Genomic DNA, 25,703 nt, shown 5'->3' on the forward strand with positions numbered 1-25,703 from the left:
AAGCCGGAAGTGGCGCTGTGGCTCAAGTGGTAGAGCGCTAGCCTTGAGCTGAAGAGCTGAGGGACAGCGCCCAGGCCCAGAGTTCAGGCCCCACGACGGACCCAAAAAAAAAAAAAGCTTTGGGGCAGTGCCCAGGCCCTAAATTCTAGCCCAAGGTCAAGCACAACCTCCCCCCCCCAACAACAAAATAACCGCAAGAATAAAGATCAGCTGAATAAAGGGTTATGATGATGATTGGCATAACTGAAAAATGAACTCATCTCACATCCCGAAGTCAAATGTGCAAGGCCCTGATAATTACATAACTACATTGGACTTTACTATTAAAGCTCACTTACATATTAAACTCAACTCACTGTTTGTTTATTTTTGCCTGTCTTGAGGCTTGAACTTAGGTCCTGAGTATTCTCTCTAAGCTCTTTTGCTCAAGGCTAGCACTCTACCACCTGAAGCAGAGCCATAGCTCTCCAATTTTTGAGGAGTTAATTGGAGATAAGAGCTCACAGGAACTTTTCTGCCCAGGCCTGCTTCAAACTGAGATCCTCAGATAACAGTAGCTAGGATTACAGGTGTGAACCACAGGCACCCAGTTCAACTCACTTTTTTGTCAGTTGTAGCCCTTGAATGGAGGACCTGAGCCTTTTTGTGCTCAAGGCTAGGGCTCTACTATTTGAGCTACAGTGCCACTTCTGTTTTTGAGTGGTTAATTGGAGATAAGAGTCTCACATGGATTTTTCTGCCTGGGATGGCTTCCAGCCACGATCCTTAGATCTCAGCCTCCAGAGTAGCTAGTATTACAGGCGTGAGCCACTGACACCCAGCTTCAATTCACCTTTTTTTTTTTTTTGGTTGGTCATGGGGCTTGAACTCTGGGCCTGGGTGCTGTCCCTCAGCTCTTCAGCTCAAGCCACAGCACCACTTCCGGTTTTCTGGTGTTTTTTTGTTTTTTAATTGGAGATGAGTCTGACACTTTCCTGCCCAGGCTGGCTTTGAACTGTGATCCTCAGATCTCAGCCTCCTGAGCAGCTAGGGTGACAGGCATGAGTCACTGATGCCCAGCTTCAATTTTTTTTTTTGGGTCCAGTCATGGGGCCTGAACTCTGGGCCTGGGTGCTGATCCTCAGCTCTTCAGCTCAAGGCAAGCACTATACCACTGAGCCAACTTCCCAGCCCTTCAATTAACTTTTAAGCAACGATTTGAATCAGGAAGATGAGAAGAACAGCCAACTTTCTATTCCTCAAAGCCTGCTTAGGTTTTATACCCCATTCTGCCTTGTTACTATTGGGATGACAACCTGTGTAGAAGAGTCTCTGGCCCACCTGACATGCCCTGCTTGGAAATCTGCCGGTCGTAGATTTTCTTTTCAAGGGTATAATCAGCCACGAGGCGATAGATGTGACAGGGCTTTTTCTGGCCGTAACGGTACACCCGACATACTGCCTGGGCATCATGGCAAGGGTTCCAGGAAGCATCAAAGACCACCACTCGATTGGCACCAATCAGATTCACGCCCAAGCATCCGGCCCTTTAAATCGTAAGCCAACAATTACAAAGTCCTTAGTCTTAAAGATGGGTTTCAAATCAGCTTTCCCCTCTTGTGAGCTTTACCACAATATCATTCTTTGTCTTGAGCACAATAGAAAGGAAATTTGCTGTCTTCTGATTACTAATACATAAGAACCTCAAGCAGCACTGAAAGGCATGACCTGAAATCCAGGATAGAGCCAATAGCTCTCCACCCCTCTGTACCAAAAGAAGGTCCCTATACAAGTGCTGGGATTGCCAAGTGTGCACCACCTACTTGGCTGCTTTTCAGTTTTTAAAGCATTTTCACACTCATCATATTGTAAGTCTTAGCACACTTGACTGAGAAAAGCTTAATTATGTCAATTGTTACATATATATGTGTATTGTTACATATATATATATATATTTTTTTTTTGATATGACAGTGACAACTCTTTTCTAATACAATTTCCTTTTGGGGATCCCCCATCTGACCTCAAAATCAAGTTATAAACCTGAACAGATCTCTTCTGACAGCCGTGGAGGAGCCTTTGGGGCCCCTACCCCAGGTGGTCAATTGCTTGGACACAATCCTTTGACCCTCCTGTCTCAGGCTCCACTCACCTTGTAGAGAGAAGGAACAGCCAGGTGGTGAGGTTGCTGGGATCATTGAACTGATTAATGAGCCTTTCTCTCTCAAAGGCAGGGGTGCTACCATCTAGCCCTAGGAAGGAAGGAAAAACACAAGTAGTGGACAAACGAGGGCAGGATAACCCCCAAAAAATCATTGAACAAATGTATTACTGACATCTAGTAAGCAGAGGCCAGGGATGCTGCCATACATCTTCCACCAACCAGGATAGACAGACCCTAGAACCACAGTAATAATTTCCCAACGTTTTATCAGTACTGTTCCACCTATGGAGAATTGTTTGGTATTTGTATTCAGATCACACCATGTCTTCTTGCTTCTGTGTCGGTACTGGGGCTTGAACTCAGGAGTTCACACTCACATTTGGCTTTTTTTTACTCAAGGTTGGTACTCTACCACTTGAGACATAGCTCTACTTCTAGCTATGTGCTGATTACTTGGAGTTAATATTCTCCGGGATTTTCTTGCCAGAGCTGGCTTTTCAAACCATGATCCTCAGATCTCAGCCTCTGGAGCAGCTAGGATTACAGGAATGAGCCACTAGCACTGAGTCACACATCATGTGTTAATGAAATCTGAAAACCACAGATATACTGTATATTTTGCTTATGTGCCGTGACTGTATGTGTACCTGTGACTTAAGATATTTCTTCAGGTCACACACACACACACACACACACACACACACACACACACACTTTCTAGCCCCTTGAGGAACACACACACACACGCACACACTTTCTAGCCCCTTGAGGAAAAAGCATGATTTAGACCCTATGCTCACTTTGCTTTTTCCGCCTGGAATGATCTTGTCTTGAAGGCTTACCATAGTGATTCTGTCCTCCTTGGAACTCACTTTGGGCATGCCATTGGTTCTGTTAAGCATTTTCCTTGAGTTCTCTCTCAAATGAAGATAAGGCCTTTGCTTTCTACTTCTCTACACTCTTCCATCCCTCCCAAGCCTGCCAGCCCCTAGTACAAGTGATTCATACACACCTGGCTCTTGCGGTATTATCTATCTGCTCCTTGGTAAGTCACAGATAGTTTGCACTTGGAGAGTAGAGGAAGAGAAGAGAAAGACAAAGAAAAGACGCCTTAAGCAGATCTTGCACGCTTCAGGAACAAAAGCAAGCCAACACTCACGGAAGTAGCTGACATTTCGAACCCACTTCTGTGCTCCTTGACCCTCGGCACCAGGCAGACAGGGCACCTCTCGCTTCCCTAGGAACTCCTCGATCAGAGCCAAGGTGGAAAGGCTCTGGCTGAAAGGGAAGATGTGATTCAGATGGCTCCCAAACCCAAAGACCCCTACTAATGTGTAACGTTCTCATAGTGCGAAGGAACTCCCACCGCCTTCTCCCCGTAAGAAGTAACCCTCCCAAAGGTTACTCGAGGGTATCCCTCCTAAGTCTTAATGGGGGCAGAGATATCCACATACTTATTACCAAGATTCTCCAGCCCCTACCTTCCACCCTTGAGAAAAATCTAGGGGGGGTTGGGAAGGTGGCTCAGTGGTAGAGAGCTTGCCTTGCATGTATGAGGCCCTGGGTTCAATTCTTCAGCACCACATAAGCAAAAAGAAAAGAGCCAGATGTGGCACTGTGGCTCAAATGGTAGGGCACTAGCCTTGAGCTGAAGAGCTGAGGGACAGTGCTCAGGCCCAGAGTTCAGGCTCCACAACTGGACAAAAAAAAAAAAAATCTAGGAGTTTAAAGCCCAATACTTAACTAGGATTCAGCATTACACACCAGTACCTAATGACTAAACACTGAAACGGACTGAGGACCACAGGCAGCCCTAGGGATCTTACTAGGGACAACCACTCAGCTGCTTTCAAAAAATGCAGACAGTCTCTTCAAAGTGATCCTTCAAGCCAAGGGAACACTAGGCTTGTAGAGAATCTGATTCTGGTACAAATCCCCTCATTTCTTTTGGTCTTAGATACAAAAGGTTGGGATGGCTGGAGGTGTGGCTCAATAGGGTGGCAAGCAGGAGGACCAGAGTTCGAGCATCAGTATCACCCCATTCCTCCCCCAAAACAAAAAGACTGGGGAGGGATAGAAACAGACTAGAGCCAGGCACCGGTTGCTCACGTATATAATCGTAGCTACTCAGGAGGCTGAGATCTGAGAATCATGGTTTGAAGTCAGGCTAAGCAGGAAAGTCCGTGAGACTTCGATCTCTGAAAAGCCAGAAGTGGAGATGTGGCTCAAGTGGTAGAGTGCCAACCTTGAATGAAAAAGCTAAGGGACAGTGCCAGGCTCTGAGTTCAAGTTCCAGTACCAGAGGAAAAAGAAATACAGAAAAAGAGATCTGACTAGGATCTGACTAGAAAAAGATCTTTTCTTTTCTTTTTTTTGGTTGTTTGTGGGGCTTGAACTCTGGGCCTGGGCACTGTCCCTCAGTTCTTCAGCTCAAGGCTAGCGTTCTACCACTTGAGCCACAGCGCCACTTTCGGTTTTCTGGTGATTTATTGGAGATAAGAGTCTCACGAACTTTTCTGCCCAGGCTGGCTTTGAAGCATGATCCTCAGATCTCAGCCTCCTATGTAGCTAGGATTACAGGCGTGAGCCACTGGCACCTGGCTAAACATTTTCTATAAAGGGCCAAAGAGTGAACATTTTAGACCTGGTAGACCATATATACTTTCTAGTCACAAAACTTTAGCCACAGTTTAAAGCGTATCCTGTGATCTCCAATCATTAGCCTAAGGTTCTAATTGTTCTCTGTGGAGAAAAAAAGAGTAATCAAAACCCCTAAAAACTGAGGGGTAGAGGGAGAAGAAAAGAAAGAAATGAGGGAAGAATGTATGACAGTCCTCACACTAAGTGCTTGGTTTCAGGGGAACGAGGGACTGGGGCTTTTAGTCTTGTAGGCACTGTGCTAATCTTTCCCAGAGATGCATTAGTCCCAACTAGAACTGTCTCTTCCTACCTGAACACAAGGATCTTGTCCCCAAGCTTTACACTTTCCTCAATCAGGTGGAAAAGCAATACCATCTTAGGTGAGTTTTCCAAGACTCCAGTCTGATAATTGGTCAGAAGCTCTTTGGCCTGTAAGAAAGAAATGAGACAGTCTGGAATATAAATGAAATTCTCTCCCTTGGAGGCAGCAGCCCACCGGTCATCTTTATAGTGCCCTGCAGATCTTGGCAGTGACACACTGTACACCCAGCCCCCTCCCAGGCAGGTCAGGCATGCTCCCTTCTCCGTGCTTTATGGCTACTGAAGGATCTGCTGGACTTACCCATTCGTATGTTACGATGTTGTTGCCACGCTCCTGGAAAGGGTTGAAGCCAACCCCCTGTAAAAACTTGCTATTGGCTGTCTCTCCCATTGAGGAAGCCAGGGTGCTGTCCTCTCCCTTGCATTTTATCCCCTGGGGTGGGCAGCGGGCACTGGTTCCTGCTGAGCCAAGCTCTTCCACATCTAGGTCCTGTTCATTGGCCAGGTTTTCCTTCTGAAGGGCTTCATACAGTACATCAGGGTGGTTCCAGATCTGAGGTTAAAGCGAGTGGGGAGAGGTAGAGGACAGAGAATACTCCAAGAGGGTCCCAAGGAGCCTGGAGACGTGCTCTTGCTCATACCAAGAATTCTTTAATCCAAAAGACTGCATCAGGTTGAGTGGTGGCTCACATGTCGATAATCTTAGCTACCTACTCAGGAAGCTTGAGATCTGAGGACTGCAAACCAAAGCCAGCCCGGGCAGGAAAGTCTGTGAGACTCTTATCACCAATTAACCACCAAAAAAAAAGCCAGAAGTGGAGCTGTGGACCAAGTAAGTGGTAGTACGCTAGGCATCTCTAAGGTAGCCTCTCCTACTTTTTCCTCCCTTTATCAAGGATCCTCCCTCCCCCTCCCCCAGCCAAGTGGGAGTAACTCCCTAGGGATTATGGATGTCCTTACTCTCTCCAACCATCTTTCCAAAGGTCCCAACTCACCTTGCAGCACACGCAGAAAGCCTTTAGGGGGTTCAGCCCCAGCCAGCCACTGTTACCACAGTCCCGGAAGCGGTCCATGAACTGTGTGTACAAATCTCGCTGGATCTTAGACAGCCGCACCAGAATCACATTCTCTTCCTTGGCAGGAAGATGAATCTTCAACACAGTGTGGCCTCTCCTACAGAGGCAAAGAGATCACAAGTAGCCATCAACTGTCAGTGCAAGATAAAACCAGGACCTAGCCCTTTTGCCATACCTCCTTCTTGAGGACCACAACAAACACATTGCTGTAAGAGCACTGTGAAGAAAGTTATCTGAAGGATGAACCAGGCATAGCACCAGTCATGACTTGACTGGGTGACTGAGAGCAGAGGTATGAACTCCAGGTTCTTGTGGCAATTCAGGGCTGCCTCTGAGCTTTCTTTTACATAGGCCATCTTAATGAGGAAGTGACCGATTGCTTCAGAGTACCTAAGCTTTACCCACTGGGATGCTAAAACTGCTAAGATCATGCTGCAGAACCACCGATGCACATTTACCCCAGGTCAGTAGAATGTTGGCTCTCTCTTGCTTCTCTCTGCACATGAAGGCCGGTGTCTTCAGCAAGTTTATTTATTTTTACCAGTCCTGGGGTTTGAACGAGGGTGTGGGCACTGTCCCTGAGGTTCTGTTGCTCAAGGCTAGCATGTTACTTACCACTTGAGCTACAGTGCCACTTCAGGCTTTTTTTCCTGTGGACGTGGTACTGAGGAATGGAAGCCAGGGCTTCATGCATGCTAGGCAAGCACTTTACCACTTACCACTAAGCCACCTTCCCAGTTACTGAAGTAACTTTAAAGTGAACTTATGAGTGGAGTATTTGAAGGTCAAACTTGAGGAGAATGGATAAAATAGAGACCCATCACCTGCTAGTTATTTACACAAAGGAGTTATACTGGTAGGGAGGGCCCTCCTAGATGGCGGCTCTCTTGAGTTTCAGCATGCCCGATGCTCCCGAGCGGCTCCTCTGAGCATTTAGAAAATGGGGCCTTGCGCCCGGCTTACCTCTGCACAAAGCCCTCCAGGAGGCTATGCAGCACGTGGCTGCGGTACCGCATGAGGCGGACGTCCTGTGGCGTGCTATCAATGCACTGCCCGTTCAGGATAGGGCGCTCAAACATGTTGCTGAACTCCTGCCGGGTGCCAAGGAAATCTGGGCGCACAAAGTCCACCATGCACCAGTACTCGATAAGGTTGTTCTGCAGCGGGTACCCAGTCAGCACGACCCGGCGGCGAGAACGTATGTTCTTCAGGGCCTGTGAGGTGCTGGCCTGGCAGTTTTTGATGCGGTGCCCTTCGTCACAGATGACCACATCAGGGCCAGGGCGGCATAAGGCCTTCTCAAACTCTAGGGAGGGAAGAGGATCCAGGGTCAGAGGGTGAGAGGGCCTGCCCTTACTCTCAGGTGAGGGGCAGGGGAGCACCCTGGAAGAGACAGAAGACATGAAGGAAGCAGGAAAGCAAGTGTCAGCCCCCATTGGTGAAAGGGAGCCTGCCATCCAAGCTCGTGTGTGTTTGACAGGATGCTAACCTGGCCACTGAGCTCAAGGCGCCACTTCCGGTTTTCTGGTGGTTCATTGGAGGTGAGAGTCTCAGGGACTTTCCTGCCCAGGCTAGCTTTGAACTGAGATCCTCAGATCTCAGCCTCCGGAGTAGCTAGGATGACAGGCGTGAACTACTGGCGCCCACCTACTATTTTTTTAGGCTTAAGAGCAAAACTGATTTGCTTGAGTCACTTCATAAAGTACCAGCCTGGGATTACAAATGTGTCTGGTGAGCAATGAATAATCTGGGCATGTCAGAGTGCTCTCATCTCTGGAGGCTGGCTGGGAGGAGCTAGCTAGTCTCCGCAGTTGTTTACCAGTCATTGCTAAATGGCAACACTCGCCCCAGCTCTACCACAGAAGCAAATCTAGAAAAAAAAGACCTTCAAAATACATGCTCTTTGAATCCTTAGAAACTTTCTTCCTCAAAGGAGCAAAGGCCCTTCTTCAGAGGAATTGGCTACAACTACAAACAGAATAGTTTTCACTAAATGCAACTGAGATAAAACTCCTTTTATAAATTCAGGCTTTACTCCTCTTCTGACCTTTTTTTTTTTTTTTTTTCAGCTCAAGGCTAGCTCTCTACCACTTGAGCCACAGTACCACTTCCTGCTTTTTCTGCTTATGTGGTGCTGAAGAATTGAACCCAGGGCCTCATGAATGCAAGGCAAGCGCTCTACCACTGAGCCACCTTCCCAGCCCTACTCTTCTGACTTTAGATGAATTAATTTAGCCACTTTGTAAATATTTTAATGCTTTCTCAGAAAATCTCCAGCAGAGTGGTAAAAGCAGTTACCTTCTCAACTGTTCTGTGGGAGAAATATGAACAGGGGCGTTTCCCCTGGGCCAGAGTGTGTCCTGTAGAGAAATCACCACCTTTTGTAAGCCACTGGAGGTTGCCCAAACAATCCTGGAGGATCAGGATTTCTAGTTCTTAACCATAATTCATTTCAAGACTTCCTTGAATACCCAGCTAGGTGCCATTACAGACACAAATTCTTTTTTTCCTGAAACATCTCAGGAGTAATTTCCAACAGGGGCTGCCCACCTTTCCGAAACTCCTGCTGTCGATCTTCTTCATCTAGGTCAATGATGATTGGATGAGATCGTTTCTTGGTTTTCTTTGGTCGGCCCGTGGCAAAGGATTTCTTCAAAGTGAGGAGTCTGTACATTTCGTACCCCATCAGCATCACCCCACCTTCTGACACCCAGTCGGCCATCACTTTAGCACGAGATGCCATTGTCCTACAAGAGTAAAGAGAGAGAATTTCTGCAAAGTTGGTTTTTTTTTGGTCCGGTTGTGGGGATTGAACTCTGGGCCTGGGCACTGTCTCTCAGCTCTTCAGCTCAAGGCGAGCTCTCTACCACTTGAGCCACAGCACCACTTCCAGTTTTCTGGTGGTTCATTGAAGATAAGAGTCTCACGGTCTTTCCTGCCCAGGCTGGCTTTGAACCGCAATCCTCAGATATCAGCCTCCTGAGTAGCTAGGATGACAGATGTGAGCCACTGGTGCCCAGTTTCTTTTATTTATTTATTTTTTTAAAGGTGAACAGGGATAAAGTATTGTTTTTTGCTACCTCTCAAGAAGAATTCCTTACAATCAAAGCTGTGTTGATGTTCCCTGAGACTATGATTGCCAAAGATTTCATATGACAAACACAGAACTGGCCAGTTGCCCAAGAACCTCCTTGCATCCCAGAGGTACTTGTACTGGATCACTGATGGTGGTGAAACAGCAAGAAACAAACAATAACTCAACCAAAGAAGGCAGAAAGAATCTAGGAAGACACCACACACACTGAAAACATACTGTTCTGACATCCAGGTCCCAGGGGGAAATCTAACAGGGATGAAGGGGCACAGAGCAGAGAACAGATGACCTACTTGTGCTCATCATTCAAGATGTGAACCTTAAAGAAGCGAGGCTGGACTTCTTCAGGCTTGTTGTCAGCTGGAAGGGTTTCAGGAGCCGGGAGCCACATGTTGAACTCTGCCAGCCAATTCTGGAGAGTATTAACCTGTCAGAAAGCCAAGTCCAAAAAGAGATTTAAGGAGTAAGCTCAAAGCTGACTTCACATGAAGCTTTACAGGGCTCAGTAACCCAGAATTCTTCTCAGCAGGGTCACTAGGTGAAGCCTCCTCCCAAACTCTTACCGGCACAATGGCAAGGACTGTTTTGGCTGGTGTGTGGCGGAAGAGGACATCAACAAAGGAGATAACTTGCAGAGTTTTCCCTAAACCCATGCTGTGAGCCAGGATACAGCCAAAGCCACTGCTGGTCTTAAACCTTTCCAGAGACTCCACTAGGTTATCATATAGGAACCGGATCCCGCCAATCTGACAAAAACAAAAACAAGATAAATGTCAGAGGACCTCAGGAAAGACCTGGCCTCTAGTTCTACTCACTTTGAAACTGCATCAGAATTAAGCAAGTGAGTAGCTACTCTCACAGTTAGCTAGAACAGTCAGAGAAATTTCCCTGTATCCTGATGTTAGTTTTATACAAAATACAGAATAAAGCCTTGCCTAGGAATAATGTCCCTTCTGGTTTTTTTGGGTCTGGTTGTGGGGCCTGAACTCTGGGCCTGGGCGCTGTCCCTCAGCTCTTCAGCTCAAGGCTAGCAGTCTACTTGAGCCACAGCGCTTTTTTCTTATGTGGTGCTGAGGAATCGAACCCAGAGCCTCATGCATGCAAGGCAAGCGCTCTACCACTGAGCCACCTTTCCAGCCCAATGTCCCTTCTGTATAAGAGTCCACAGCACCAAATTCCTGACAGGGTCTCTCATTCGTCCTGCCTGGGCCTGGGGGAGGGTATCTCCTCTACGTGATCCGTCCATAAGAAGTGGGTCTTATGTTGAGTAAATCTCTTGACTTCAGGAAACTTTCATTCATTAGTCCTGGTTCCAGGCCCTGGATCAACACAAACTGTTCTGCTCCTATCAGAATGTCTCCACTGTGTCTTTTGAATCACACCTTCTTAATCAAAGCCTTGCTCTCCAGGAAAGTCAGTCAGTGTCTCTTTCTTTTGCCAGTCCTGGGGCTTGAACTCAGGGCCTGAGCTTCTTGGCTAGCATTATACCACTTGAGCCACAGCGCCATTTCTGGCTTTTTTTTTTTTTTTCTGTGTATGTGGTACTGAGAAATCCAACCCATGGCTTCATGCATGCTAGGCAAGCACTCTACTACTAAGCCACCTTCCCAGCCCGCCAGAAGAATCTTGAAGCCTGGAACTGCTGGGAAGAAAGATAGAGCCTAATAGCTGATTATGGGATCAGACTAGTACTTTGAAGGCTATGATGCTAATTATCACCAGCAAGCAGACAAATGTTCCCAGCAAGGCAAGCATAAGAGGGTGAACATTTGCTGTACCTGATGAGGTTTCACGGCCCGTGCCAACTGTGGGGCCAGGAAGACATTCTCCTCCTCTGGAGGGTGGTTCAGGTTGACAAGGACCCGCCCAAGAGCATCATGCTGATTTAAGGCGTCATTCACGTGGGTGCCACCCTTCTCCTCTTCCTCGTCCTCCTCACTGACAGACTCGCTGCTGTCCACAATGTGCAGAGTGTCCTCCTCCCCAGAGCTCAGTTCAATCACCTCTGAGAAAGGAAAGGGGGCGGGGGGGGGGGGATCAAACTAAGACACCACTCAAAAGGAGAAGGTGGAGAAGAATAAAAATAGCAAGTGGGTAATACATTGCAAGTAAACAGGAGGGCAGCACAGAGAAACTCTGAAAGCTGTCGATCAGTAAGGGGATTGGGGGAGAAATGGATACGGTGCGGGGGGGGGGGACTAACAGGAGGGGGATGGGCTGGTAGGGAAGATCTGGGAGGTGGAATACTGTCAAAATCGATGATTTGCATATAGGAAAATAAAACAAGGAAAATTTTGTGGAGATGCTATCTTTCAGGGGGGTCTGATAGAGAGGGTCAGATGGATTGGAATCTGGCGCAAACATGTGGTGTGTAACAATTAACAATGAAATCTCCCTCAGTATAACTAACATAAGTAGAAACAAACCCAGGGAGCGGAGAGAAATTTACTGCCAGTTGTCAGAGGAGAAGAACACAGAACCTGATGAGGAAGAACTCACATTATTTATGATTAAGGGAAGTTGGTCAAGAGTAGGTTCCAAACCAAAGGAGGGAAAAGGACTAAACGTCCTGAGAAGCATAGCCAGTCTCAGGAGGCAGGGGAGGAATCTTACCATCTCGACTGCCTTTCTCATCCTCACTGCCACTGCTACTGTCCAGACAAATGACTTCCTGGGCCAAGACCCGAGGAGGCAGCTGGGGACCTTCACTCGCACGTAAGACAATTTCCTCTAGGAAGAGATGGAAGTGAATGTCAAGCTGCAGTTAGCTCAAGCATATTTCCCAAAATGATCTACCACCCTTTCCCCATGCTGGTTTTTGCTTGTTTGTTTTGGTCAGTTGTGGGGCTTGAACTTGGCTTGGGCGCCGTCCCTCAGATCTTCAGCTCAAGGCAAGCGCTCTACTGCTTGAGCCACAGCGCCACTTTCTGTTTTCTGGTGGTTCACTGGATATGAGTTTCACAGACTTTCCTGCCGGGGCTGGCTTTGAACCGTGATCCTCCGATCTCAGCCTCCTGAGTAGCTAGGATGGCAGGCATAAGCCTGGCACCCGGCTCCCATGCTGTTCTTGTGGAATTTCCAGGGGGAAGGGAGTAAAGGGTGTTTTAAAACCTCAGCCCTCTTTCTGAATTCGCTTTCTGCACTGAATCTTACTTCCTGTTTCCACCCCACAACCAGCAACGGTCCTAGTCCATGGTATGTTAAATTCCATGGGGGGGGGGGGGCGGATCTTAGTGAAATCAATGTGAGGAACCCATATTTATACATCTTTTTTTTTTTTTCCCCAGTCGGTTGTGGGCTTGAACTCTGGGCCTGGGTGCTGGTCCCCGCGCTCTTCAGCTCAAGGCGAGCACTCTACCACTTGAGCCACAGCGCCACTTCCGGTTTTCTAGTGGTTTATTGGAGATAAGAGTCTCACGGATTTTCCTGCTTATTATTATTATGTTTGGCTCAAGGCTAATGCTTTACTCTTCTTGAGCCACATCTCTACTTCTAGCCTCTCAGTGGTTCATTGGAGATAAGAACAAACTGATCCTCAGAGCTCAGTCTCCTGAGTAGCTAAGATGATAGGTATAAACCACCACCAGTGCCTGGACCTATTTACTTTTCCCAGTGACAATTCTGACTGTGTGCTTTCAAGAAGCTAAAGGACTTTATTTTTATTTATTTTTGCCAGTCCTGGGGCCCTGGCACTGTCCCTGAGCTTCTTTTGCACAAGGCTAGCGCTCTACCACTTGAGCCACAGCACCACTTCTGGCTTTTTCTGTTTATGTGGTACCAAGGAATTGAACCCAGGGCTTCATGAATGCTAGGCAAGCACTCTACCACTGAGCCACATTCCTGGCCCCACTAAAGGACTTTAAAAGATACCTAAGAAGTCACAATAATATTCCAGACCTATCTCTAACCTCTGTGGAAGCTTGCATCTCTTTTCTCCATAGAGGTAAGGGCCCTTCCTGCGGCAAACATTGCTTACCAGGTAGGAACTCCAGGGGAACAGTGGGAATGGGGGCTGCATAATCTTTCCTCTGCTGCTCCAGACGTTTCCTTCTTTCCAATTCTTCCTGCTGTGCTGCTTTGGTAACGGGCTCCAATTGATCCTCCCGGAGTAGCTTTCTGAACATTTAAAGGAGAGTATTTGGGTCCACTTAAGATTTTTTAAAAACAGGGCTGGGAAGGTGGCTCAGTGGTAGAGCACTTGCCTTGCATGCTCGAGGCCCTGGGTTCAATTCCTCAGCACCACATAAGAAAAAAGCCAGAAGTGGCACTGTGGCTCAAGTGGTAGAGTGCTAGCCTTGAGCTGAAGAGCTGAGGGACAGCGCCCAGGCCCAGAGTTCAGGCCCCACGACCGGAACCGCCCCAAAAAAAAAGATTTTTAAAAAACAAAATTTAGGCGTACTTATAGGTAAATAAAAGAAAAAACAACACTAACATTAATTTTATTATATTTTTTAAATTTTTGCCTGTCCTGGGGCTTGAACTCAGGGCCTGGGCACTGTCCCTGAGCTTCTTTTGCTCAGGCTAGCAGTCTACCTCCCGAGCCACAGTGCCACATCTGGCCTTTTTTCTGGGTATGTGGTAGTGAGGAGGAATCGAATCCAGGACTTCATGCATGCTGGGCAAGAACACTACCACTAAGCCACATTCCCAGCTCTTGGTCCCCGCTTTCTCTACGTAGCACATATAAAAGATGGAAAGTACAACAGCTGCTGCTGGTTTTCAGCTCTGTGGACCACTGGGAGACAAATGAAAAAATACAGGAAAAAAGTGGAAAGACCAGTTCCTAGCCTCCTTTTACCCTTGGGCCACACTGAGGGCTCCTTGATGGTGGTGAAGGCCTTTCTTCATCCATTCTCTGTAGCCAAGTCCACTGGGCCTGAGTTGTACCTTCACTATTGGGGTTTTGTTTGAGGGCAAATCTCACTATTTAGTCCAGGGTGACCTGGAACTCTGTCTACCTAGATCCTCCTTGTGTTAAAAGTTCCTTGAGTACTGTGGTTACAGGTTGCTTTATCGGACCTGGCACTTTTACTGTTATAATGAAGGTACACAGACGAACATTTTTCACCATTAGAGAATTCTCTTGCCCTAACCAGTTCTGCTACTGCCAGGCTTATGATAAAGGTCTTGTATCCCTCTTCCTTCCCCTCTCTCCTTCCCCTCAGCAAAGCTCACCGTATATTTCTCCTCATATGAGAGGGCTTCTGAGCTCTCTTCTTTTTGGGGTCCTCGGAGGCAAGGATTTTGTCTTGATGGTGCCTAAGCTGCTCTGAAGGCTCAGACTGAGATGAGGTAGTTGAAGTGCACCGCGGGGGCCGCTGCCCATCTTCCTCCAGCTGGGCATGGTCAGTGTCACACATGCCTTCTAGGGATGTGTCTGGAGGGAAAAACAAGGAGAAAGAAAGAGGTGGCTTTACTGAGGGAATTATTATTATTATTTTAGTTTTTACTTGGAAAAATGGTTATCATTAAGGAGTTATACAAAGGTGTTACAATCCCGTAAGTCAGGTAATGCGTACAATGCTTCTTGGATGATGATGTCACCCCTTCCTTGGCGCTACCTCATTTTCCCCATCACTCTTAATATCATTTAGTGGTATGATAAGAATTAGGAGGTTTCATGGTCTTAGGAGACTTAGGCACAAAACAGGTTCCAGACAGGCCACACCAGTGGCTCACACCCATCTTGGCTACTCAGGAGGCTGAGATCTGAGGATTTCAGTTCAAAGCCGGCCTGGGCAGAAAAGTCCCATGAGTCTTTTTTTTTTTTTTGGTCTATCCATCTTGGGGCTTGAACTCTGGGTCTAGCACTGTCCCTCAGCTCTTCAGCTCAAGGTAAGAGCTCTACCACTTGAGCCAAAGCACCACTTTGTTTTCTGGTGGTTTATTGGAGAGAAGAGTCTCATGGACTTTCCTGCCTGGGCTGGCTTTGAACTGTGATCCTCAGATCTCAACCTCATTAGTAGCTAGGATGACAGGCGTGAGCCACCAGCGCTGGCCTCCATGAGACTCCTCCATGAGACTCTTATCTCCAATTAGCCACGCAAAAACAGGAAGTTTTGTTAATCCTTGAGCACAAAGAGATTCAGGGACAGTGCCCAAGCCCTGAGTTGAGTTGAAGCTTCACAACTGACAAAGAAAAAAAGAAAAGAAAGAAAGAAATTGGGCTCCAAATACAGCTCATGTTCACTTGTGTGTGACTATCAGATAAAGCCCCCTTGCCTTTTGTCCTTGAAGTGTTCACCCATTCTACTTGTCACCTATTTAATGAGGGCTTACAACATGGTAGGCACTACCCTAGAAGAGCTCAGAGTGTCAGGGAGTACTAATGAGCCTTGATCAACTAGTGTGAGCCTTGGCTCAGTCATGTTCTACTGAGAGGAAGCCAGGTCCAACTGCTCATGTATGCAATCTGACACAAGAACTAAAAGAGGCTGGGGGGGAGGGGTGCAGCTTGGTGAACTTGCCTAGCACCGTGGTTAGATCCTCAGCATTATAAAAAAAAATCATTTTTTGATAAAGAGAGAGGGAGAAAGACAGAGAGAGAAAGAGAGGAAGAAGAGAGAGATCAAAGTAAAGCTCCAAGTCTGACTAGCTGCTCTCCCCTTCAAACAGTCCTCTTCAATTTCCACTTGAAACACTCCAGCAAAGTCTGTTTTCCTTTAAAAGAACTCTTTCTGGGAGGAACTCCTCCTTCTCAAAGGACAAACGCTTCCACAGCATTTTCACATTTGTCCTAACTCACAGCTCTTCTTCTTCTTCCCAAATGAATAGCTGTTTCATTCATTCATTCCCAAATGAATATTCTGTTTGGACAGCATTTCTTCAGAAGGAAATAGCAAATGTAAATGGCCATTTCCATCACCACTATAGCTTCCCCTACTCACCAACTATATTTGGGGCTGAGCTGACACACTTCAAATTAAGTTTTTGGTTTTTTGTTTTGTTTTTGCTGGCTTCTCTGGCCTTGTTTTGATAAGTCTTATTTTGTTTTTATTTGGTTTCATTTTTACTGAGCTATATATGCTCCAATCCCTGATAATGACCTTTGATATTTTCCTGGTCTTGTTTTGTTATGGTTTTATTTCACAAGCAAATTTATTGAGCAACCATTTGGAAACTACTTGGCAGCGAGGCTATAAAGTAGGCAGATAGGACAAAATCAGAGCACAGAGGGCAGGTCTTGAAGGTCAAATCAAAAGGTCTGAAACTGATCTGTTGGGTTGTAGGAATTTGTTGCTGTTGCCTTTTCTTTTGGAAATGTATTTCCTTCTGGCTTCTAGTTCCCTGAGTAGACTGCTCCTAAGAGGAGAAAACCAAAAAATAAAATAAAATATAAGCAAAAATAGAACCTGCTGATCTTCCAGTAACATAGACAGATTCTGTATCAAACATTCTTTCCAAGTTATGAGGCCTGGTTGTCAACTTCCTGTCTGGCATGGAGCTGAACAGAGCCAAATGTGATAGAAATTTAACAGTCAGACATAGTATATACTATTTCTAAACACATTCAGTTCACATACAAACTTCTTTTTCTCTGTATTCCTTCTCACCTAGTATTCTCTGAACGAAGCCTCAGTTTCTGGGATCAACTACAACCGCTTGCTCTTTAGCCAGCAACAATAGATGAATGGATATAGAAATTGTAGTATATTTGCACTAAGGAATATATATATTTTAACTAACAGATAATCTATGGAGACAAAGAGTTGATTGGTTGTTACCAGGGATTAGAGGAAAGGGGTAACAGGAGTGATTGCTTATGAGAAATGATTTTTTCTGGTAGCTGACACGGAGCTTCTGCTTCTAGCTAAAATAATATAGTTTGAGACAATACTTATATTAAGAACAACTAGAAATTCATTTTCACATTAAAAAAAAATTTAACTTCAAAGTCATTGAGTGGAAGTGGCATGATTCCAGAGAAGAAAAAAATTAAGATGCAGTGAACCCACAACTAGCAGGTTGTTTGTTTGTTCTGGGGGGGTGTTCCGTCATGGGACTTGACTTGAACTAAGGACCAGGGCCCTGTCCCTGAGCTCTTTTTGCTCGAGGCTAGCACTCCACTACTTGAACCACAGGGCCACTTCCAGTTTTCTAGTGGCCAGTTGGAGATAAGAGTCTCGCAGATGTTTCTGTCTCGGTTGGCTTTGAACTGTATGATCCTCAGATCTCAGCCTCCTGAGTAGCTAGGATGACAGGTGTGTGCCTCCGCCTGGCTTACTTGCTGCATTTTGACAAGTTGAAATGCTGGGACAAGCAGCTTAGAAATGAAGCCACCCAAGCACAAGAAATGTTACTAAACACCAAAGAAATCATGAGAACTTTTGACAGTTTCATAGAGCTAAAAAAAAAAAAAAAAAAAGCAAAAATTAGAGATGTGAGAAGCCAAGATTCTGGTAAGATGGAATGGCAGGTCTGAGCCAAAATCTTTGTCCATTTTCTGCTGAAGTCATTTACCGTATCCTAAAGCTGCCTGAGCTAGGAAGCTGAGAAGCTAAACAAAATCACATAAAGCAGAACAGCTACTTCTGAAATCTTGAGTACAGGGGAGGCAGAAGATTAGGCCTTTGAACCCACCAGAGCAGAATAAGCACCAGTGTGCCACAAGTAGACAACACCTTGCAATCTACAATCCAGTCTTTCATTCAGCACTGTCCAACCAGAGATAAAGAATATCAGCTTCATTCTACCTTCCAAGAAGAGGAAAGGGAAACCATTTCTAAAGATACCAGTGCCTAGGCTCTGAGTTCAAGCCCCATGACAAAAAACACCACAAAACAAAAGATCTAGCAATTCTCCACTTTTTTTGGGGGGGGGGGGGAGGTCAGTCGTGGGAACTGAACTCTGGGTCTGGCCACTGTTCCTCAGCTCTTCAGCTCAAGGCTAGAACTCTACCACTTGAGCCACAGCACTACTTCCGGCTTCTTCTGCTTATGTGGTGCTGAGGAATCCAACCCAGGGCCTCATGCATGCAAGGCGAGCACTCTACCACTGAGCCACCTTCCCAGCCCCTATATACACTTTTAAATGTGCACATACTTCTAAATGACCCAGCAGGCCAGCTCAATGGTAGAGAGTTGAGGGGCCTGGGTTTGATCCTCAGCACTACCCAAAATAGATGGGGAGGAAAGAGAGTAAGAAAAAAGTGGAGGGGCTGGGAAGGTGGCTCAGTGGTAGAGGGCTTGCCTTGCATGCATGATGCCCTGGGATCGATTCCTCAGCACCACATAAGAAAAAACCCGGAAGTGGCACTGTGGCTCAAGTGGTAGAGCGCTAGCCTTGAGCTGAAGAGCTGAGGGACAGCGCCCAGGCTCAGAGTTCAGGCCCCACGACCGGACCAAAAAAAAAAAAAAGAAAAGAAAAAAGTGGAAAAGGAAATGTCAATTGAAATGACAAAGTAATAATATGACATTATAGAAGCCAAGGGCTTCAACTTTCACTCTGGGCCAGATGGAGCAACTCCTCCTGAACTAGCCCTTTGGGGTCCTTTTGTTCTATTTAGTTTTGCAATGTGGATAATGAGGACACAGCCCAGGATGCCTTCAAACTTGAAATCCTCCTGCTTCAGCCTCCCAAGTGCTGATAGAGGTTATGTGCCAGCATGCCTGGCTGAGGAGATTCGATCTTATTTTTTTAAGGGTTTCAAAATGATCTGTCTTGGCTAGGAAGGTGGCTCACTGGTAGAGTGCTTGCCTTGCATGCATGAGGCCCTGGGTTCAATTCCTCAGCACCACCTAAGCAGAAAAAGCCGGAAGTGGCACTGTGGCTCAAGTGGTAGCGTGCTTGCCTTGAGCTGAAGAGCTGAGGGACAGCGCCTGGGCCCAGAGTTCAAGCCCCACAACCGACCAGAAAATAAAATAAAAAGATCTGTCTCATCTTAGGAGAGCTAGAATTAGTACCTCCAGTTCTGGTGGGCTTTTCATTTGTTTTACTTGTTTGCTTTGTGAGATGGGGGTTTTGCTTGCTATACAGGCCGGTCTGGAACTCAACATCCTCAGTTTCCCAAATGCCTGGATTATGGGCATATACCACTAAGCTCAGACCCAAGAAGGTACTTCCTTCTTCTTCTTCGTTTGGCCATTCCTGGGGCTTGACCTCAGGGCCTGGGCACTGTCCCTGAGCTTCTTTTGCTCAAGGCTCATACTCTACCAGTTGAGTCACAGCACCACTTCTGGCTTTTTCTGTGTATGTGGTACTGAGGAATTGAACCCAGGGCTTCATGCATGCTAGGCAAGCACTCTACTACTGAGTCACCTTCCCAGATCCAAGAAGGTACTTTTTGAAAGCAATGTCAAATTCCCAGTGTAAGACTGTAAGCCTTGAAAATGGAGATGCTCAACTGCTCAGCAACTCTGCCCAGGGACAATTTCTTGGTACAGCATGAACAGCCTTGAGTTCAACCAACGAACCATTAAACTGAAGAGGCCGAGGTCAGACTTCAGAACAGATAAATGCTGGACTAGTTTTGAAGAATATATTGAAGGGAAGAGAACTGAGGGGGGCGAGGGGGAAGGTTGGGAGTAATCCCAAGTAAGGATCTTCTTAATATCAGTTACAGGGTTGAGAGCAGAAATAACTCGATGTTTAACAATGCTCGGGAAGAGCAGTGCCATGGGAATTGGGGAGTTTCCAACCTGCCAGTGTGGAAAGATCTCATTAACACCTTATTAACACTTCTTCCATACAGCTGAGACAACAGAAAGATCATCCCAGCGGAGTGCTTGGGAGTAAGTCCTTATACTGCTCTCCCTAATAAAGCCTTAAATCACAGCTTCCCATCATCTACAAATAGAGCTTGATTAAATACCTCATGCTTTTTGATAAATAATATATTAAAAAAAAAAGCAGTGTAAAATCAAAGCTCAGCTGGGAGCTGGTGGCTCACGCCTGTGATTCTAGCTACCCAGGAGGCTGAGATATGAGGATCATGGTTCAAAGCCAGCCCGGGCAGGAAAAGTCTGTGAGACTCTCATCTCCAATAAACCACTCAGAAAACCGGAAGTGGCACTATGGCTGAAGTGGTAGAGCACTAGCCTTGAGCTGAAGAACTGAGGGACAGCGCCCAGGCCGAGAGTTCAAGCCCATGATTGACAAAAAACAAATAAACAACAACCAAAAAAAACACACAAAGCTCAAGGGCTGGGAAGGTGGCTCTGTGGTAGAGCGCTTGTTTTGCATGTATGAGGCCCTGGGTTAGATTCCTCAGCACCACATAGACAGAAAAGCCGGAAGTGGGCGTTGTGGCTCAAATGGTAGAGTGCAAGCCTGGAGCTGAAGAGCTGAGGGACAGGACCAACAAAACAAACCAACAAACGAAACCAAAGCTCATTAAGATGGATCAGTCAATAACTGCTCCGCTAAAATCAAGGAACAATCTTTTTTTTTTTTTGTCAGTCATGGGACCTGAACTCTGGGCCTGGGCACTGTCCCTCAGCTCTTCAGCTCCAGGCTAGCGCTCTACCACTTGAGCCACAGCGCCACTTCCAGCCTTTTCTGCTTATGTGGGTGGTGCTGAGGAATTGAACCTAGGGCCACATGCATGCAAGGCAAGTGCTTTACCAATGAGCCAACTTCTCAGCCCTCAAGGAACAATCTTTAAAGAAGAATACCAGAATGCAGAGTCTCTATACAACACAACGAATTCAGCACTCTGTCTAAAAAAATAAAAAGTGGGACCAAGCTGTGACTCAAGTGGTAAAAGTGCAAGCAAGGGCCTGAAATCAATCCGAAATACTGAAGGAAGGGCTGGGAATGTGGCTTAGTGGTAGAGTGCTTGCCTAGCACACATGAAGCGCTGGGTTCAATTCCTCAGTACCACATACAAAGAAAAAGCCGGAAGTGGCATTATGGCTCAAGTGGTAGAATGATAGTATTGAGCAAAAGCAGCTCAGGAAGAGTGCCTAGGCCGGGAGTTCAAGCCCCACCATTGGCAAGAAAACGAAACAAAACCAAAGAAACAAAAAGACCTCCAAATACTGAGGAAGGGAGGAAGAGGAGGAGGAAGAGAAAGAAAGGAAGAAAGGAGAAGGAGAAGAGGAAGAAGAAGGGGGGGGAGAAAAGGAGAAGCTATTTGAAGGTTGGGAATATAACTCCGATCAGAGGTAGAGAACTTGCCAACATTGAAGAGGCTTTGGGTTCAATCCTCAGAACTGAGGAGAGGAAAAAAAAAAAGTTTGGAAGAGAGCCTAAGTAAACCCAGAAGCGAAAGGAAAAAAAAAATTATAAAGTAGAAACTTAAAAAAAAAAAAAGATAACAGTGGCAGTTACCCAACCAAAAGACAGTTCTTTAGAAAGGATAATAATATTGTTCAGATGTTTGGGTAACCTATGAAAACCAATATAAAAGTAAGCTGTTATTATCCAATAGGGGATGAAGCTACAAATAAAAAGGGGCTAAAGTAACTGTTTCCTTTTTTGAAAAGGTTTCTCAAATCTTTGGAAAAAGATCTGAGCCAGATTAGTTGTTGGGGTGGGCACGGGGCTGTCCTACCCAATTCAGGATATTTAGTGGCTTCCCTGGTCCCTACCCAGAAGACACCAACAGCATGCCAAACCCCTACCCCCAAAAGTCATGACAACCAAAAATGTCTTTGTAAAATATCATTATAAACTGTACCCTTACGGAAGAAATAATCCCAGGATGAGAACCACCACTCTCAAAAAAAATTTTTTAAAAATCAAAAGGGCCACATCAAAGGACACCAGCGAAAACTACATTAACCACAACCATTCCTAATTTTAGAATAGCTAAAATGGCTGTCTTGGTCAAGGAAAGGGGATTGTATCTAGTGGAAAGTTTATCACTGCATCTCTTAAGTGAGGGAAATAATTTTAAATTAAAAGTTACTGAGGCTAAGAGTTGAATAACTATACTTTCTTAAGGAAAACAAACCCATTGGATGCATACCTCCAATTCTTAGTCCTTGGAAAGGAAGATTGTGATTTTGGGGGCTAGCCTGGCTACAGAGTGAGTTCAAGGCCAGCCCTTGGCTACATAACCAGATTCCATCTCAAAACAAAAAAACAAAAGGTTGCAGGCTGGGGATGCGGCTTCAATGGCAGAGTGTGTACCTAGAAAGCATAAGGCCATGGGTTCAATCTCTGGCACATAAAAAAAGGGAGGGGGGCGGATACTGGAAGCTTGGCTCAAGCAGTTGAGCATGTGCTTACCTAGCAACTGTGAGGCCCTAAGTTCAAACCTTGTACCACCCAAAATCTAAAAAAGAGAAAAAACATTACATTAAAAAAAAAAAAAACCACATTATTTTGGGATGGTACTGGAAGCTTACTTGGCCAACCCTCTACCTACCACTTTAGCCATGCCTCCAGTCTGGCTTTTTGGTCGTTATTTTGAAGATTAAAATCTCACAGATGGGCTGGGAATGTGGCTGAGTGGTAGAGTGCTAGCCTTGAGCAAAAGAAGCTCAAGGACAGTGCCCAGGCTCTGAGTTCAAGTCCCAGGACTGGCAAAATTAAAAACCGCACAACTATTTCTGCCCAGGCCAACTCTGAATCGTGATCCTCTAGGTCTTAGTTTCCTGAATACTAGTATTTCTAAGCATGCAGTGCCCAGCAAAAAGCATATAATTTTTTTTGGAGGGTGGGGTGGGGTGGGGTAGGTCTGGAGCTTGAACTCTGGGCCTGGGCGCTATCCCTGAGCTCTTTGGCTCAAAGCTAGTGCTCTACCACTTTGAGCCACAGTGCCATTTCTGGTTCTCTAATGGATAACTGGAGACAAGAATTTCACTGACTTTCTTGCTCAGGCTGGCTTTGAACCACAATCTCCAGATCCCAGCTGCCTGAGTAGCTAGGATTACAGGTGTGAGCTATTGGCACCTGGCCATTTAACCCTTTTAATAGCCATCCTTCGGTATTTATGGGAGTTTGGTTACTGGACTCCCTGAAGCTGTCAAAATCCACAGATGCTCAGACCTCATATACAAAATGTCATAGTTAAAGTCAGTTGTGGTGTCCAGGCCTACAACCCCAGGAATCAGGAGGCAGAGGCAGGAAGATCTATAGTTTTAGGTCAACTTGGACTATATAGCAAAACCTTGTCTCAAAAAATAAAACAAAACCTGCCAGGCACCTGTGGCTCATATCTGTAATCCTAGCTACTCAGGAGGCTGAGATCTGAGGATCATAGTTCAAAGCCATCCCAGGCAGGAAATTCCATGAGATTTTTTCTTTCTTTCTTACTTTTTTTCTTGTCAGTCGTGGAGCCTGAACTGTGGGTGTGGGTGCTGTCCCTCAGCTCTTCAGCTCAAGGTGAGCACCACTAGAGCCACAGGGTTTATGTGATGCTGAGGAATCAAACCCAGGGCCTCATGCATGCAAGGCAAGCACTCTACCACTGAGCCACCTTCCCAGCCCCTTCTGTGAGACTCTTATCTCCAATTAACCACCAGAAAACCAGAAGTAGCATTGTGGTTCAAGTGGTAGAGCACCCAACTTGAGCTGAAGAACTAAGGGACAGCGCCCATGCCTAGAGTTCAAGACCCACGACTGACAAAAAGAAAGAAAAAAAAATCTGTTAAGAAGCCAAGAAGCCAAGAGGGAAGACAGTATGTATATCCATTATCCTTACTAGTAGCAACCAACAGCCAATGTGAATCTGACAAGATTTGTATGGGTGTCTAGAAATACAATTCTAAGAATCCAGACAATGAAAAGCAAAAAAGGGACATAGCTACATTGTGTCTCTAAAGCCACCTCAGGAACAATAAATAATGGCTAAGCAACACAGTGTACCCTCATATCATCAGTCTTCTGTCCCTTTCACTTGTTCTACTTTATAAAAACAAGTGACAGGAGTCCAATTAAATGAACCAACAATGGACAAAAGTACTGCTGTCAGAGAAAAACAAAACTAAGATAGCCATTTCCTTGTCAGAGATAAAGTAGTAATGGGGCAGAGATTGAGGCAATATAAAAGGAAAATGGATTCTTAAGTTATATAGCAGATGTTAGGATTGGATATTAAGTTAACATCAGTGAAGAAAGAAGATTGCTGCTTATTCTGGAATTGGGAAGAGGAGGGGACCCCTGGACACCTCTCCCCCACGTAAACCCCCCCCCCTCCACTGTAATGACCTCAGAATTGAGAAAATCCAGAGAGGTACAGGCAAAGGTGACAGGGAGATTTGGCTGGCTGTGACTGCTTGTCCTGGGAGGACTGAGCGCAGCCCCGACCTACAGTGGGACAGTTGGAATAGGTCACACAGTTGGTGGTTTACAGATAGATGCTCAAAGATCATTGAGGTGGAGATATTTTTCAACTGCGGTCAGGACTAGGTCTGGAGGCCAGAGAGTCAGGATTAGAAGTAGGAGTTATCAAGGAATGAAAAAGAGCTGGGTTACTACATTTCCCTACTGCCTTTATGTCCACATCAAAAATCAGTGATACACAAATCATCCTCAGATGGATATAAAGAATTCACAAGCTAGGTGTGATGGCTCAGGCCTGTAATCCTAGCTACTCAAGAGGCAGAGATCTGAGGATCGTGGTCCAAAGTCAGCCTGGACAGTAAAGACCCTGAGATTCTTATCTCCAATAAACCACTCAGAAAACCAGAGGTGGTGCTGTGGCTCAAGTGGTAGAGTGCTTGCTTTGAGCTGAAGAGCTGAGGGACAGCGCCCAGGCCCCGAGATGGAGCCCCACAACAGACCCCCACCCCCCAAAAAAATTCACATCAGTGCACCAATCCTGACCCTATTAATAGATATAGCCAACTTAATTACATACCAACTTCACTCCTAAGATCCATTTTTTTTTAATTTTATTTTTTGGGTCCAGTCGTGGGGCCTGAACTCTGGGCCTGGGCGCTATCCCTCAGCTCTTCAGCTCAAGGCTAGCGCTTTACCACTTGAGCCACAGCGCCACTTCCGGCTTTTTCCTTTTTGCTTATATGGTGCTGAGGAATCAAACCCAGGGCCTCATGCATGCAAGGCAAGCGCTCTACCACTGAGCCACCTTCCCAGCCCCTAAGATCCATTTTTAAGACATACTCGTATCTATCCTTCGCTATATACTCAGACTTCCTGAGGTTTGTCTTTCTCCCTTTTTCAATTCTGGAACAAACATTTTAAGAATATTCTTACTAGCCGGGTGCTGGTGGCTCACGCCTGTAATCCTAGCTACTCAGGAGGCTGAGATCTGAGGATCACGGTTCAAAGCCAGCCCGGGCAGGAGAGACCGTGAGACTCCTATCTCCAATAAACCACCAGAAAACCGGAAGTGGCTCTATAGCTCAAAGTGGTAGAGTGCTCGCCTTGAGCTGAAGAGCTGAGGGACAGCGCCCAGGCCCAGAGTTCAAGCCCCACGACGGACAAAAAAAAAAAAAAAAAAAAAAGAATATTCTTACTTTTCTAATGCTCCTTATCCCGAAGAAACCATTGTTAAATTTCTCAATTCTTTTCCCAAGGG

General features: G+C 46.0%; 1 protein-coding gene across 1 annotated transcript in view; it reads right to left on the reverse strand.

Annotated features, from left to right (window-relative positions):
* The window catches only part of Rad54l2 (RAD54-like 2 (S. cerevisiae)), a 43,451-nt gene that overhangs the window by 8,219 nt on the left and 9,529 nt on the right, over positions 1-25,703 (reverse strand). Inside the window, exons 2-15 of the mRNA XM_013028049.1 lie at positions 14,450-14,651; positions 13,251-13,390; positions 11,888-12,004; positions 11,053-11,279; positions 9,838-10,020; positions 9,568-9,701; positions 8,731-8,927; positions 7,144-7,486; positions 6,100-6,277; positions 5,406-5,657; positions 5,094-5,212; positions 3,303-3,421; positions 2,132-2,231; positions 1,296-1,526 (exon numbers count right to left, since the gene is read on the reverse strand). Coding sequence (XP_012883503.1) covers positions 1,296-1,526; positions 2,132-2,231; positions 3,303-3,421; positions 5,094-5,212; positions 5,406-5,657; positions 6,100-6,277; positions 7,144-7,486; positions 8,731-8,927; positions 9,568-9,701; positions 9,838-10,020; positions 11,053-11,279; positions 11,888-12,004; positions 13,251-13,390; positions 14,450-14,651 — 2,542 coding nt within the window. The remainder of the gene's footprint in view (positions 1-1,295; positions 1,527-2,131; positions 2,232-3,302; positions 3,422-5,093; positions 5,213-5,405; positions 5,658-6,099; positions 6,278-7,143; positions 7,487-8,730; positions 8,928-9,567; positions 9,702-9,837; positions 10,021-11,052; positions 11,280-11,887; positions 12,005-13,250; positions 13,391-14,449; positions 14,652-25,703) is intronic.

Source organism: Dipodomys ordii, unplaced genomic scaffold (assembly GCF_000151885.1).
Source record: "Dipodomys ordii isolate 6190 unplaced genomic scaffold, Dord_2.0 Scaffold107, whole genome shotgun sequence".
Lineage (NCBI taxonomy): Eukaryota > Metazoa > Chordata > Mammalia > Rodentia > Heteromyidae > Dipodomys > Dipodomys ordii.